The 16,801-nt window shown below is 42.6% G+C and overlaps 1 protein-coding gene across 1 annotated transcript; it reads left to right on the forward strand.

Moving 5' to 3' along the window:
• Positions 1 to 147: 147 nt before the first annotated feature.
• Positions 148 to 12,049, forward strand: NUF2 (NUF2 component of NDC80 kinetochore complex; the record flags this gene model as incomplete). The annotated part of the gene is made up of 13 exons (XM_083867156.1): positions 148 to 270; positions 1,162 to 1,236; positions 2,131 to 2,207; positions 2,366 to 2,427; positions 3,300 to 3,397; positions 3,797 to 3,870; positions 5,076 to 5,172; positions 6,090 to 6,152; positions 6,817 to 6,954; positions 7,843 to 7,983; positions 9,273 to 9,448; positions 10,874 to 11,009; positions 11,248 to 12,049. The coding sequence occupies 13 exons, from the start codon at positions 148 to 150 to the stop codon at positions 11,395 to 11,397; spliced, it is 1,410 nt and encodes a 469-aa protein (XP_083723282.1). The 3' UTR covers positions 11,398 to 12,049.
• Between the last annotated feature and the right edge of the window lie 4,752 nt (positions 12,050 to 16,801).

Raw genomic sequence — 16,801 nt, forward strand, 5'->3', positions numbered from 1 at the left:
GGATAGGCCAGGAGAGAGCGGGAAATCGCAAAGCACCGCCTCCCGATGACAACGCGGTCTCTGATAGGTCGGCGGGCGGGGGGCGTGTCGCGGCCGATTCAAGCAGCGGGCGCGCTCCGGTGCCGCCGTTGTGTCCCCGCCGCCGCCATGGAGACCATGACCTTCCCTCGCTACAGCCCCGACGACATCATCAGCTACCTCCGCTCGCACATCCTGGAGGGCGCCGAGGCCCGCAACCTGGTCAAGGGCGACGTGTTCGGCAGCCCCAGGGTGCGTGAGGGGGGCGCGGGGCCGCTCCAGGCCCTGCTCGCTGCCGTGTGGGACGGACGAGCTGCCCCGGCCCGAGTGATCGCGGGGATGGGTTGGGCTGGGCTCGGAGGAGTCTCGGGGCTCTCCTCGCCAGGAAGGGCGGTGGTGTCACCAGCAGCACACGGCCTGTCTTTCCCGGTTCTGTGGGAACTGGGTAAAAATAGCCACGGTGTCTCGTTCCCACATTTTGCCGGATCCATTTAGTGCTTTTAGATCAAACCCTGCTCTTAAACCCCTCCCTGCTTCACCCCCTTTCGTCACTCTGAGTATTTAGTGTTAGTGAGGATGCTCGGTGGAAGAAAAGTGGCTTTAAAGTAGAATTGATGCCTCCGACTGATTCCTGGTGCTGTTGTTGCTTGTGTTGGAGCCTGCGGTGGGAGGGGTCTGGCCTTGCTTGTTTACATGGGTTTTAAGAAGCAAAATTGATCGTGGATTATTGCTATAAATGAAAAACTGTTTGGCTTGTAAGTGTTTGTGTTTTTTTTTCTTCATTTTAATAATCTAATGAAGGGCACTTGTTGCTACAGGATTATAATTTCTGTGATGTTTTTTAGGTTTTTGGCATTGCTTGGTTTGGAAACTGCTCAGCCAGCAGCAGTGTAATGAAAACCAATGCCTGGCATAGACAGTCGGGGCTGTAATTGCCCAAGCTGACTTCTGTCTCTTAAAACTGAATTATCAGCCAGTAATACTTGAACTGCAAAATGTTGGAAAGTGAAACTTGGTTGTCGTGGTGGCTCAGTGAAATCAGCCTTCATGTGTTAAAAGCTGAATGCTTTCATGGCCTGGTCTGGGAGCCCCAAGTAACCAAACATATGGAATTATACTGATTCATGTCCTCTCTTCCTGCAGCTTGACATTTTACACCTGATTTACCTGAGAATCCTGCAGAAAGTGTGTGGGATCCGACTGGAGCACGCCTACATGGTAGGGCTGCCTGTGGCAGGGGTGATGAGATGTGAAAGGAAAAGAATATTGGACTTACCTGTTCTTTGGGATGCTGGGGGTGCCAGAAATGTCTGTAAGGTCCAGGAGGGACTGGGCAAGCTTTTGGAGAGACACCATGCCTTGAAAATCTGTATTGGGTTCCTGCCTTTGGCCATGGCTGGAGGAGGTTGGACTGATCTGGAAGGAATGTAAATGTTGCTTTTGATATTTGATCATCTCCACTCCTCCATTACCTGAGAGAAAAGTGAGGAGAGGCTGATACCTAAATTGACTAACAGCTAATTTATCTACTGTCTCTGTTAGGCAAGAACTGGTCCTTGAAAGTGAGAGCAAATGGTTTTGTCTCATGGCATTTCTGGATAAACTGAAAGGGAAGAGTATTATGTGCACAAAGTGACTCTGTTCTTCCCAGGCAGTGACATCAGCTGCCATGCTGTGCTGTGAGGTTTGAAATGTCAGAGAAACGGAACAGTATCACTACATTCTCCTCCTGACTTCTTCATGAAGCAGTTGAGCATGTAAATTTTGGGGTGTTTAAAGAAGGATCTTCTTGCTGGTAGCTGTATAATGCAGAGACTGTTGTGCTGCACAAGTTGTGAACAAATAAAAACAGAGTTTAGATTGTGTTCCAGAGTTTGTAATTTTGCTGCTTTAGTTCTTATCATATTTTTATGTCTTTTCCAGCCACAGTTGACCCTTAAAATAGTGTGCTGATTAATCTGATGACATTTTTCAGCCCTTAAGATGCGCTCCCTGTGGGTGGGAAGATCATCCTCAGTGTTTTTCATCTATTGAAATTATTTCATGCTGTGGAAAATGCTGCATAATTTTTGTTTTAAGTATTCTTTACTTATGCACTGACTCTCTTTTTAGATGCCACTCAACGTTGACATAATGTACCCACAGATCTATGAGGGCTTTCTACCTGTCTGTAACTTGTATATTCACATGTAAGTAGAGATGCTTGTCTTGTGCTTGCTGGGCAGATACTCTAGGGTGAGAGGTCGAGATCTGTTTTGTAGCAGATGGGCACAGGACAGGAGCTGAGCCCTGGTCACCAAACCTGGCCATGGTCACTGCAGCTGAGGTTGTTTTGTGTTCCCTGCAGGGAGCGACTGCTGCCGATGTGCCGGATCAGCGACTTCCAAATCGCTGATGTTTTAAACCCAAGTAAGCAAACCCTTGTGATCCTTCTGTTTCCTGGGGTGCTGGCTGTTGCTTGATATTCCGGGTGCTTTTTCTCCTTGGGCATAGCCAGATGGGGATCTAGTGTGGAGAAGTGTCCTTGACTTCCTGCTGCTCTCTTGATCCTTAAACAAGCTGGTTCTAGTGAGCAGTTCTTACTCCTCTTGTGGGCTGGTGCAGGTCAGTAACTGAGGGCAGTTTTGAACGCTGTGAATCTGCTGAACTGCTGGTCTGGAGATGGGCTGTGACATACTTATAACAGTGTAAAAACAGATGGTGATGAAAATTACCCTGACAGCTCTGGAATGCTTTAGGATTTCTTATGCTGATGCCTGTGCTCCACTCCTTTCAATACCCAATTGTGGTGATTCTGCCACAACACAGGCAACTTGGAAAAGGCAGCTCTGAAGAACTCTTTCACTTCTGGGTGTGTCTTGTCTTGAGACATACAAAGCTTTTGTAATCATCTTTCAGAAAGTTTGCTTGGAATGAAGCTAAAAAGTCCCTGCAGTTTAAATTGCTGCCTTCAGTTCAGCTGATAGCTACAGAGAGGTTCTCTCTTCAGAGCTGTAGTTCAAGATTGACACTCTTTCTCCCTGGCTTCTGCTGTAATGGGAGGCTGTGTGTTAGCAGCCTTTTCTCCCAGGTGCCATTATTCATTTGTTAAATTACACAGAATTGCTAAGAGTTGGTAACCAGCTTGGTGCTAGTTTTTGTGTAGTCTGAAATCTGTGCAAGCTGAGTGGGGAAAGGACTAATTTGGATCGTGTTTTGTAATTTCTGTCTCTGAATTATTGCTTTTTTGAAGCAATGCTTTTGGAAACCAGCTCAGTGAGCTCTTGCAATTCCTGTTTCAGAGACAAAGAGGACTGTTCGCTTCTTGAGTGGCATCCTCAACTTTGTGAACTTCAGGGAATTCCGGCGTGAGGTCTACTTGGAGCTGCAGATGAGCTATGTAAGATTGGGTTGTGTTTTATTCCAGACACCTATAAAAGTATAATTGATATTAACCTAGAACTAGGAGCAGGAGGGTTGTGGTTTAACTTCAGGTTGATGTTACACATTGGGATGTTAAATGTAGCCAAGTAATTCAGGAAGGTACTGATTATTACTCGGGATATTACTGAAAGGTGTTTTGTTTTGTTTTTCCCCAATAACTTCTTGGATACTTTAGCCTGGTAAGTGAAGGATTGTTTTGAGAAAAATTTGGTCTAGCAGTTTTAGGTTGCTTCAGTTCTGAATGTCTCAGTAGTTCAGGGATGGTGCATTTAATGTGAAATAATGATAAGCAAGGGCTCTAATAGAAGCCCAGAGAGAAACCATTCTTGTCTAAAATTAAATATTTAACTTGCAGAAATCAGCTATGGAGAAAAACCAGCACCTGGAGGCTGTGAATCGGGAGGCAGCACTGAAGCTGGAGAAACTGAAGTGAGTGTGAGGAGTCAGCACTGTGAGATGCCCTGCATGCCTTTCCTGTTCAGGCTGGGTCAGTGGGCCAGTTGTGTGAGGCTCACCAAGCCTGAGTGCAGAGCCCCATTCCTGGGCCATAATAACTTGGCTCAATGCTACGGGCTTGGGGAACAGGGGCTGGAATGTGGCCCAGCAGAAAAGGACCTGGGGGTGCTGGGGTGACAGCATCTGAACAAGAGGAAGCAGTGTCCCAATGGCACCTGGGCTGTAGCAGCAAGTGTGGCCAGCAGGAGCAGGGCAGTGACCATTCCCTCGTGTTGGACCCTGGTGAGGCCACACCTGAGTGCTGTGTCCAGTTCTGGGCCCCTCACTGCAAGAGGGACATTGAGTGTGTCCAGAAAAGGGCAGTGCAGCTGGGCAGGGTCTGGAGCACAAGTCTGATGAAGGGCAGCTGAGTGAGCTGGGTGTGTTTATTCTCTGCTGGCAGAGAAGAAAAAAATGCTTTTACAGTGCATGGTTGTGTTGAGGGAATCCTGTATTTGTATGTGGGCAACTAGGTTGAAACTTTTTGCTCTTAGTTAGCTTTTAGTGATGTCTCTTTATCCCTTCAACAGCTGGAGGAAGCCCATCTTTAACTTAATAGATGAGTAAAGTTGTCTTCCTTAGTTATTTGACATGTTTGCCACAATCTCTGTTTCAGGCCATTTAGCCCTATTGGCTGTGTCTTTGCACCATTAAGTTTTGTTTTTGCTTGTGGATAATAGGATGAAGAAATGGCTGGTTTCCAAGAGGGCTTTCAAAACAAAGTGTTTTTTTTCTGACAGCTGCTCTTGGTGTGTGCTACACAGGGAGGTTCTCCAGCTGGGATAGGTCTACTCTAATATAAGCTATTGGTATGACAGGTAATATGTAAATTTCGTAAATGAAAGTCACCACCAAAATTGGTACGAGTGTTGTACTTTCATGCTTTGCTTAAACATGATCTTTAAACTTGGTCCTCTATGTTTGTGCCACTTCTTGCCAAAATAGCTCTTTAGATTAGGCTTCAACTGCAAAATCTTACAAGCAGAGGAAAATAAGATATATTAATTTGAGACTGTCTTGCTCTGATTACTAAAATTACTGGCTGTAAACTCTGCGGAGACAGAGATTGTTTCATCTACCATGCTCTGACTGGACTATAATGATGCTGAAACTGCCCAATATTTTTATTCTTCCCTCAGCACAGTCCCAGTTGAACATGAGGCAGAAATCAAGCAGCTCACAGAGAGCATTCGGGAGCTGGAGCAGCTGCTAAGGCAGGACTACCGTCGGAAACAAGTAGGATCTCATTCTGTGTTTCTCTGAAAAGCTGCTCTGGGTTCCTCACCTCTCTTGATTTTATTCCCTTCCCTCTAACTCAGTGGATAAAAGGGACTTTTCTGATTTAAAACAATGGCCATTTTAGCAAAATGCTGTTGGACCCTTCTGTGTTTCACTGTAAGGAATGTGAAATGTGCTTTAAAGCAGACTTGGGGAATACAAAAGTATAGTTGACTCTTTTTTTGAAATGTATTTCTGCAATGATTTGGGAGATGCCCATCACACTTCCAGACAGGAACATAGGGATGTTCCTCTTTGTTTTCCATTTAAATTCAAAGAATTGGAACTAGAGGTGTGCCATGGCAAGAAATGAGGCCTAAGAAAGGTCACTCAAGGGAATTCCTGGCAAAAAAGACTAGGGTTAATTGCAGAGGTAACTTTTTGGCAGTGGAAACTTGCCTTTCAAGTCTCATAGATAACCTTTTTTACCTCCTTTAAGAGAAGGAAAATAATAATCGATGATCAGGGGTTTTTTTGTTTTGTCAAGTCATATCTCTGTTATATTAATATTATTAACCTTCTATTTGACTATTATTTGGGACCTTATATTAAATTATGCTTTTCTCTGAAGAACAGGGCCCCTGGCAAAGAAAATTGTGGAGGTACAACTTCCAGGGTCAATGAGAATAGGGATGGCCCATCTCTTATCCCTGTTCCTAGTTACCCACTGCTGGCTGCATCCAGTAGCTTTGGTGGCAATATTCTCCTTTCCTGTCTTTGAAATCTGACAGACTGCAGTTTTTTTCTGCTGGTTATGGCATTCCACAGGACCCATAAATGGGATTTCTCCTGTGAACAGGTCTATGATAGAAGGATAAGGCAGGTAGCAGTTGTAGAGATGCTTGTTAAAAGCTTGGTGCCTTTTTTATTTTCAGACAGCTTTGCAAGAAGTGACTTCTCAAAAGAAGACAGATATTGCTGAGAGAAGCCAAAAACTGGTGAGTACACTTTGTGTGGGTGCTGGCTGCAGCTTCCACCTCAGATCAACTGAGAGGTCATCTCTCTTTCAGGGATCAGATTATTCTTAGAGTTAAGTCACTAGAAATCTGGACCTCTGAGGTGCTGTGGGTTTCCCTTGCATGCACAGACTGGGCTAATGAGGCAAAACAGGAGGTTTTGTGAGGCTGCACAGGAAGCTTGTTGCTCTTCTCCCAGGGTGCTAGAGCTGGTTCTGGAATGCTGCAGTCACTGCCTCAGTATCCCCAGGTCAGGAGTTCCGAGGGAGGGAGCTGCTGGCAATATGACAGGCTGGATGGGGCTTGGAGCAACCTCGTCTAGTGGGAAGTGTCCCTGCCCATGGCAGGGGCTTGGAATGAGATGATCTTTGAGGTCCTTTCCAGCCCAAACCATTCCGGGATTAGCTGGCAGGCTCTTTGTGGAAATGCACCCCTGTAAGGAAATCTGAGAAGCAAAATGGGCTGTTAATTGCTTTGATTTGGAATGTTAATGCTGTTTAGAAGAATTTATTTTTAGAACTCCCTAATGAGGAATGACTACACACCAAAGAACCTGTCTAGTCATAAGATCTTGGCAAACTTTGCTACACAATTCCTCTTTGTTCACCTAATCACTAATATTGGAAGTGTTTGTCTCATTAACTAGAGTGAGTGTAAAGTGTCTATGGCTACTTTGAAAGAAGAACAAGAGCAGCTGAAATCCAAAATTGTGGAGAGTCCAGAAGAACGGAAAACTTACAACGAGCTGATGAAAGAAACTATTAAGAAATTGAAGAGATCTAAGGTGAGATTTTTTTTCCTCTGTCCACACAAGTAGGTATTCTGTTAGAAAAAGGATGTTTTACTGGACTGTCATCATCTGGAAGTGCCTCTTGAATGATGGTAAAACACCAGCAGGACAGTGGTTAGTGTGAAATGAAATCACAGCCTCAGAGAAAATTGAAGGTTTGTGGTAGAGGTGGTGGTTTCTTTTTGATGGGCTTTTTCTTTTTTTTTTTCCTTTTGAAAAGCAAGATTGCAGTCACTTGTAAAACTCTTGAATCTATACCTGTTTGGCTGTTTGCTCTCCAGAGGAGACAATATTTTGTCATCTCCCAAATATCTTTGGATTTAGAACGTGTACTTCATAGTGCTTCTATTGTGATTCACTGTTTCTGGGATTGATGGCTGTCTTCACTAATATGCTGAACACTGAGTTCTCTCCTAGCTTTTTGGAGTTTTTTTTAAATTATAATATCCACTCATTTTTGTGGTTTGTGATTGCTTGCACATCAGTGAAGTTTGCACTTTACCTCTGAAGGTATTTTTGTTCCAAAGGTGTAAACTCAATTGCTGCAATTTCAGGTATGAAGATTACATAACTCCTGTTTTACCAGTGTAGAATTTCTTCACTGTACAGCTTTTTTTTTTTTTTTTCTAAAAGCTCTTGGAAAAAGATGATTACTGATTAATTCAGTATAAACCAATTGTACGTCACCTTTATTTCTGTGCTTCCAAATAAATGCCTTTTTATTTTTTTTTTTTACAAAGTGAAGAGCTCATTTCACTAACTCTTAAATATTGCTTCTAGTGTCTTTAAACAGTGAGGGGAGGGTTCAAAGTTCAATATGCTTTAATTCCATATAAAAGAACTCTAAAGCTGTTTATTGATAGTCTTTTTCTTTCTTTAAAGCAAGAAGTTACTGAGAAATATGAAGGTTATAGAGATGTAGTTGAGGTTCTGCCATCGTGCCAAGTGGAATTGCAGTTATACCAAAAGAAGATGGAAATACAGGGAGAAAATGTGGAGAGACTGGCCAGTGTATCATCGGAGGTTTGTATTCAAATTATATCCTGTTAGGCAGAATTTGATGTCTAAGCAATGTTCCCCTCTTTTCTCTTCACTGTAAAGAATGGCATTTTTAGGTTTCCAAATTCTGTCTTAAAAATGTCAGTAAAACATTGCTGCTGCTTTGCTGGGTGGCACTAGCTAATGTACTGTGCACTAGCTATTGACCACTTTGAATAGTCAAAGCCTCTGTTGCCATAGAAACATGACCTAAAATAGTTGGAATTGTCTTGGGGTTGTTGGTAGGAAATGATGGGAAAAGAAAAGTGAAATCGAGTTTCTTCTGCCTTGAGAGTGGAAACTAAGAACAAAAAACTGTTACTTCAGGAAGAGTCACATCTTAAGTGCCTTTAACTTTATTAATATTACTAAGCCAGACATTCTCTGATGAAATGTTTGTCACAGTGCAGTTCCTTGCTATTTGTTACTACGTTTTGGGAGAATGCAGTTGTTGGGAGCAATTGAAAAATGGTACAGAGTCTTTTTGGGTATTTGTATAGCATGTGTTCAAATTACTCTTGGCAAAAAGCTATAGCAGAAGTCACAGACATTTCTGAAAATCATGCTGAGGGATGGGGTCTTGTCCATTTGGATGTATTTCTAGTCAGATAAAGACCAATGAACTGGGAGAAGAAGTTGGCAATCAGATCTTCAAAAAGCAGCCAACTAGTTGTAATCTTAGCACATTTACAGGGTATGATAATTTCCTCCCCAGTACAGTTTAACATGTGGCCAGAGCGTTATGAACCACATGTAAATGTATCAGTCTGAGGGTCCAGCCCTTGCAGATTGGCTTAAAATAATTTTAGCAAGACTGCTCTTCAGAGGTGTTTTGTAAAACAAAAGGTTTAATAAATGAAAAATATCAAACGTTACAGAAAACAAATTAAAAGCCATACACAGGTATCCGAGAGGACCTCTGACACCCTGCTAGAAACACTCCAAAAAGCCTCTTACTTCCTTTGTGCTCCTTCCTAAATACTGAAAATTTTAGGAGGGACAATGTGGCTTGCTGCCAATAGAGAGAGATGCAGGATTTTAAGAACAGCAAAAAGGTTCAATAGGTTTTTCTCTTTTGGTACTGAGCCAATTACTGTCAGGACAGCAAAGAAGTTTCTGGGTTCTTTACCTTATAAGAAGTGCAAGGAGTGAGTCTTAAACTTTTCCCTATATGGAAAAACACTTGCTGGGTGTGGGAAATGTATTCATATACCCCAGCCCCCCAAATTTTAATTTATTTCTACTTAATTTATTTCTACACTTCTGTACTCTAGGCCAGAAATCTGGAGGACCAGCTCGAGAGTGCTCAGGTAGAGCTGAAAAAGGCCAAGACAGATGAGATGTCCCTGAAGAGAGCGGTCACTGCCAAGCACGAGAAGCTTGCCACAGCTGAGATACAGCTCAAGAAGATGCGTGAGGACATCGAGCAGCACAAGTGCACTGTGCTCGAGTATGGAGGCATCAGTGATTCTGCCTGATGCTGCTTTATGTCTTTGTTACATGCTGCCAAAGTTCATGTCTGCCACAAACACACAGCTCAGCAGTGAGGGGGAAAATGAGCAGTGTGGGACAGCTCTGTACCAAGACCAGCAATGCTGCAGGCAGGGAGTTGGGGTCTCAAATCAATAATTGCAATGTGACTTGACAGCAATTCTTTTATTGGAGCACTAATTTAATTTATAATGCTTATTCTTGATTCTTTTATCTTCTTAAAGAGAATGTCACATTGGGATAATTTTCCAACTTATCAGACTTCAACAAAGCCCCATTTGCCTTTCATGAATTTTTCATAATTTCCCTTGCCACTTTTGCTCATTATCAAAGATGTTCAAGACCCATGGGGAAATGGGGCTCACATCTCGGAGGAGCATTATCCTGACATGATGCTTCTTAAACAAAAGGAAAAGTGTCATTTGATCAAAGCCTCTCAGCCCCTCTTCCTTCTTCCCATATGCTGAAGGCAGCACCAAACTGCAGCCCTGGAAGGTCCTGGCTTCACTGTGAGCTTAGTGCTGAACTGTTAGGGAGAAAATTGATTTGAAAACAATTTTCTTGTACACAGATTGATAGGAAAGGGGATAATGGAGCATTATTGGCTGTGATGGAAGGGAGCTTCTTCCACACGGCTGAAAGAGCCAAGTGAAATTTAGTCACGCTTGAGGTTTGTGTGGTGTGCAGAATGGCACTTAGTGCATTGCACCAGCTAAGGGAGATTATCTGGGAGGAAAATAGGTTGGACACTGGGAGGAATTTCTGGACAGAAAGGGTGATTAGACCTTGGGATGGGCTGCCCAGGGTCGTGTGGAGTCACTGTCCCTGGAGGTGTTTAAGGAAAGACCAAGTGCTATGGTCAAAGTGTCAAGGGGTGTTCATAGGTTGGACTTGATCTCAGAGGTCTTTTCCAACTTAAAAGCTACTTTTTACAGAATCATTTAATTTAGGAATGAAAACAGTATAATCTAACACTCCTTTTTGTTGAAAGTTGCTGCCATTTTCTGTTTTTAATGTGTCAGGTATTTCCCTTGAGTCATAAAATTTGATGCTTTGATGAACAAGAGGGGAAGGGAGGTAACCTTGGTTGAAGAAAAGGGTTTTTGCTGGTGAATAAAAGAATGTGTCCTGACTGTTCCCTTGAGGTAGGAAGGTGCATGTGGGCTCCTGCTAAGCATGAGTTTCACTTCTTGTACCTAAGTTGTTCTAGTTTAAAAATCACATTAATTTCTGAGAGAGTAAAATCCATATATCATTGCTTCTGGAAGCTGCTGTTTTATGCTCATAAAATGCAAGCTTTGCTCATAGTGGGCTTCAGTTTAATCTGGAATGAGTCAAAAGGCTCAGTACTAACTTTGTTTTCCTGTCACCTTTATACATTTAGACATTTTAACAAAGTCCAGGAGAAGAGGGGTGCTGTGTATGACAAAGTCATGGCCATTCGCAAGGAAATCAAACAGAAGAAGGACAAAATTGAGCAGCTGAAGGATGATGCTGAAGAAAAAGCAACAAAAGCCAAGGTGAGGGGTTTTTTTACATCCCCCTCCCCCAAAGGAATCTTCTTACATTCCTGTTGTAGTGTGGACAGTGCAGTGATCCTCTAAACAGTCTCCCCTGTGTTTTGTGAGTGCTGCTTCTTAAGCCATGGATGAGATGCCCTTGAAATCATTTGAGTCCCATCAGACCACTCACTTGACATTTGTGCTTGGTAAAGATTTAACTTTGCTGATGGAATTTTTTTCCTTCTTCTCTTTCCAGGAAATACACCTAATTTTAAAGGCTGTATTGGACAAGTGTCATGAATCTCTCCTTAAGGCAGTAAAGACCTCTGCAGCCTCAAGAGCAGAAAAACTTGATGAAATAAGAGAAGGGTTGCTCAGCATTCAGTCTTCTGGAAGTAGTTCTTAAGCCTGTCTTCACTTGTGTTCCACTTCCATTATGTTTGTGCTCATACCTGAACTCAAGAGCTTCTGCTTTGCAGGGGAGGGATAATAATTCCAGGCAAATCCAGCTTTCTCAAAAACCATGTCAGAACATGTTTAGCTTTCCAGGCTGATCCTGATGTCATAAGCTTGCTGATATGGATAACTAAACACTCAGGTTCTGTTGTTTCAGTCAGCACCTGCCTTTAGTGATTATATTGCAAGTCTTGCTAACACCAAACTGCTCAATATTTTAGACAGAACCCTGCATTTGTAGAAACTGTTCTGCAAACTTTGATCTGGGATCACCTCAGGTCTTGGTCTGGCTTGAATGTTCAAGATAAGTCAGTAACAGGTGATGCTCCACCACCTTTATTCAATTAAGATGAAATCCTGACAGAGCAGTAGCATCCATCTAAATGCCAAGTTACTATCATCATAAATATTTGTAACTGTAAAGACTCAGAAGTATCATTTTAATATAATTTTGGTCAACAGTACACTCCATCTCAGTGCTTGAACTCATTGTGTCTGCTTTGTGGGGTATTGAACCCTCATCTGTGTTCAGTCTGTGTTAGGATGCTCTTTAAAACTATGGATTGATGTTTGATACCTTAACTTGTGATGGCCACAGTGGTTTTCATTATTTGGAAAAATAAAATGTTAATTTTGACATTAGTTAATATAAAGATATTTAACCCTTTTTCTCTTGGGTCTTTCCACTCCCCTAGCTGACTTGGCATAACATTTCAGTTGAAAAATTTTGCTTTATACATTTGTAGGAATGTGTGCTATGAGCAGTCTTTTATGATGAAAGGAGGATGATGATGAGTTAAAGCCATCTTTAAATTTTTAATTCTTCATCTCTTTACTAGCCAGAAGTGCTAGCAAGTCAGGAAGAGCGGGTGCTTGTTCCTTCTAGAGCTCCTATGGAGGCATCAGACCCTTCTAAAGCTTTGCTTTAAGCTTTTTTGGGGGGACTGTAGCAGAATTGTTTAGGTTGGCAAAGCCCTCTAAGATGAAGTCCAACCATTAAGCCAGCACTGCCCCCTCCACCACTAAATCCCGTCCCCAAGTGCCACCACTACACTTTGAAATATTGCAGCAGCATCTCCTTCCTTATAAAGACTGGTTGGAGGCTGCACTCCACAGCCTGGATATTGCAGCAGCTCTGGGGAAAGAGATTCCCAGAAACTTCCAATAGATACTGCAGGGGATTATTCCAATCAGATCAGGATTTTTAGGCTAGAGAGATGATGCTCGTGTGTCCCAGTGATGAGGAATCTGCAGGACAAAGAAAAAGCTTGAGTCTGGTTCCTGCTCTCACAGATTTTGCCACACCAGCTGTTGGGTAAAATAAAAGGCTGCAATTCATGAAGAAAGGAAAACTGATTTCCAGGTTTTTGTATTTCCAATATGTTCTTGTGCTTTCACAGTTGGTTATTTGTCCCAAAAATCCTTACAAATAATACATAACTAAGGTATGATTTATCTGGAGATAATTGATTCCTAGGTGTGAATTGATTCCTACTGCTGCTTGTCAAAAACTTCTACCCACCTTGAACCATATGGCAAGGCATTGGGGGAGTTTAGTGTGGCCTGAAGAGCAGGGAAGGAAGAAGGGCTTTGCTGAGAAGTACAGCTCCCTTTCCCTCAAGAGGGCAGTGTTAGTCAAAATTTTCTTTTTATGTTGTTTTTTTGGTTTGGTTTGTTTGCTAATCTTTCTGTATTAGCTACTGTTTAAAGGTGTAGGGTTTTTTGCATATACAACATAAAGCTTGTAGCAAGTTTGCATTGTACTACTTGGGCTGACCACACTTTTTTGAAATGTATGGAGTTACTAACCAATCTGTAACCAAGTTTTTAAATTCTGCAGGCAAAAAAAATAATAGTGGCTGAGGTGGGAAGTGGGTCGATTGTGACACTTTTTTCCCAGTGTAAGGGATGGAAGGAAACCTCTTTATCACTCCTCTTTTTCCTTTACTCCAGAGTGTGGCAGGAAAGATCCTCAGAGCTCTGAATCAAGAGTCAGATTTCCTTTAGGTTTTGGGCTAGAGGAGGTGAGCCAGGTTTGTTTTCACCTGCTGAGGCTGTGGGACAAGCTGGAAGAGGATCTGGTGTGCCGGCCACTTGGTGGGGATGTTGGCACAGAGAGTGGCCCTGGATCCACGCTCCATTCCTGCCACAGCTCTGCTGAGGAAGCCAAAGGAAAACCTGCTGAATCTTCAGCTTCAGGATAACAGCTTTTCAGCTTGACAACTCGTGTATTCTAGGACTAGCCAGGACTAGGTAAGCTGCAAGTTAAAACTTACTGACAGGTGTTTCCATCTAAGGTTTTGACCCTTGATGCTGCCAAAGAAGGAACTGCTCTGGAGGAAGGAGATGGAGCCTGCACTTGGGAGTCTATTCCCTGCTCTTTGTGCAGGGGAATTAGCAGGCAGTGTGAAAGGCTCAAGTGTGTGTAAATCATGAGCTTGTGAGGTGCAGAGTAAAGCAATCTGGCAGATAAATGCTCCTGTGTGTTAAGGTCTCTTAGATTCTCTTGATGTTTCCATCAGGCTCGTTAAAGGCAATCCTTACAGTAAAATAAATGGCTGGAGATACCTGGGAATAAAACCAAAGAAAACTTGGAGCTGAACATCCAGATTCTTCTTGCCTGCAAAATTCCTTTATCTGAAGCTAATGAAGGAATGATGTTTCTGGAGATGCTGTAAATGGGGAAACTATGTGACAAGATAAAGTCACTCTTGCAGGAGTTCCCATGTGGTTTTTCACTGAAAAGTTTTATTACCACAAGGCTTTTGTCCCTTTTTCCTCAGGAGAAAAGAGAGTAAGGTGTTCAGGAGCTGACTTTCTAATGGGTAGCACATTAAACAGTCCTCACTGCAAAGGGAGAGTCTGGAGGCTGGGACAGTGATATTGAAAAAAAGGCAATAACTGAAAAATGTATTTGCAAAGAGAAATGGGCATTAGAGGGGAAAAAAAAATAATCACTGTTTTTGTAAGCTGCAAGTCCTACTGGGGAGGACTGGGAGAGGCCAGTGTTTGTAGAAAATGAACAAACAAAAGGAGGGAAAACCCAGGTTATGTTGGGGTTTCCATAGCAACACAATACTTTTCCTGGAAAACTCAGATGATGTGATCTAATCTATCTGCTATTTAACTCTTCATGCAAAGCCCTCTTTCCTGACTTACTTGTCTCCTGCACAGCACAGTCCCTACTGATGGGTGTGCTGTCACTGCACCACTGTGGTCTCCATGGGGAATGATATTGCTGAGACAAGGCTGCTCCTGTTCTGTTCCAAAGCACACAGAAAAGGAAGAGCTTATGAGGGAGGCAGAGGCTGCTTTTGTGTGTGGGAAAGACTTACCAGGTGTGCTGATCCTGGGCAGCCTCTGCCTGAGGTCTGTGGAAGACTTTCAGTGGTTGTTTGGAAAGTTCATCAAAGACTTTAAATTTATGCCTGACTTAAATTTGTACCTGGTGTTCTGCCCGTTGAAAAGCCCCAGCTGTGGGGAATGGGAATCCTTGGTTTTCTTGTGGAGGAGGAAGGCAAAAGGGTGGCAGCTTTTACCTGACAAAAAGGACAACTGAGAGAGTGGGCAGCACCACAAATATTCATGAGATGGCTACTGGTCTCAAATATGTAGAAAAGAGTGTCTGTTTGGGGAAAGAAGTGGAGGGAGTGAATGTAAGACCCCATCCTGGTACAGCAGAGAGGAAATGGATTCTGTTTCCTGCCTTCTGAGCAGGTTTGGCAAGAGGGGCTGACCTTGGAGGAGGGAAATGGGATGGAAAAGGCAGAATTGTCTCAGTTTCTGGGGTGCCCTGCGTGGTAAGCAGCTACAAGGAGAGGGTGGTAAGAGAAGGCAGGGATCCCAAAGGATCTATATTGTCATAGAATCAGGAAATGGTTTGGGTTGGAAGGGACCTAAAAGCTTATCTTGTTCCAACACCCCTGCCATAGGCAGGGACACCTTCCACTACCCCAGGCTGCTCCAAATCCCATCCAGCCTGGCCCTGGACTCTTCCAGGGATGGGGCAGCCACAGGTCTGTGGGCAACTTGTACCAGAGCCTCCCCACCCTCACAGGGAAGAATTTCTTCTGTCTGATGTGTTTGTTACAGCCTCGTTAAGGACCTGGCAGTGGCCAACCCAGCAATATTCAGCAAAAGCAATGTTCTGTTTAATTTGTGGGCTTTATGTTTGGGGTTTTTTTCTTCTCTGGCTGTTGTTCTGTTATTAACCTGTTATTGCTTATTGAGCCCTGAAGATTTGTGAATAGAAAACAATCATCATTACAATATTTAAAAGAAAACCAGTTCAGAGGGGTTCAAAGACCAGTATTCCAGGTATGTGCCAATAAATAGGAAGCAGTGCTTTAATATCTCTCCACAAACCATCCCCTCTCTTTAAACATTTATTATATTTCCTCCTATTTCTCCTGACAGCCACCTGTTCAACTTGTGACCTGTTTGTAAAAACCTGCACACCATCTATCAGAGGGATACACACACTTACAAAACTTCTGTTCTGTGGGCATTGAGTAAATTATTTCTTTAAGATCATATGGCAGATCTATAATTAATTAAAGCCTCCATGATATTAGCGCAAAATAATTTAGCCTTTCTAAAAAGGTAAATGTAATTTGCCGATCTGGTATTTGGAAGAATGCTTTCCCCAAAATCAATTCCTTTAGTTTCCAGAGAATAGGAATGAGAAGCAATCTCATTTTAATTATATCTCTTTATTGCTAACAAAGGAATGATTTATGCAATTAAATTAACTGGCTAGAAAATTATTCTCAGCTGGGCTGTCCTAATTCTTTGCTTTCTGAATTGCAGGCTCTTACACTTCTCTATGTAGATTAATTTTTCTGATATGCAAACAATGCTCCTTGTGTTCATTTTTAACATTTTTTATTCACAGCTCCCCTTTTCTTAGTGTCAATGACATGAGTAATATTTGTGCACTGCTGGGCTCCGATTCAGGCCTTTTTTATGTAGAAAGATTGGGAAAAAATCTTTTCTTTTGAATCTCATTATTGCAGAGCAAGGTTTTGAAGTTTTCTTATCTATTGCTGAGAAACAGCAGCAGGAACATGGAGGGACTGCAAAGATGTCAAAGGATGCAAACTTTTGAAGGAAAATGTATCAGTGCTGAGGAGACAGGTGAATTTGCAGTTGGTGTTAAGAAAGCTTTTTTTTTTTTTTAATGTATTCCTCTTAAACCTCTGTCTCCTTACAACCAGGCAAAAAGCTGAAATACAAGGGGGGAAAAAAAAGAGGCAGATTTATGTTGTACACAGACTCAATAGGGAATGAATTTGGGAATTTTTTTTTTTTTCTGCCTGGGATTACCTTGCAGCGGCTGGCCAGAATGTGAGCTA

Source organism: Zosterops lateralis (genome assembly GCF_965231275.1).
Source record: "Zosterops lateralis genome assembly, chromosome: 9".
NCBI classification, from domain to species: domain Eukaryota; kingdom Metazoa; phylum Chordata; class Aves; order Passeriformes; family Zosteropidae; genus Zosterops; species Zosterops lateralis.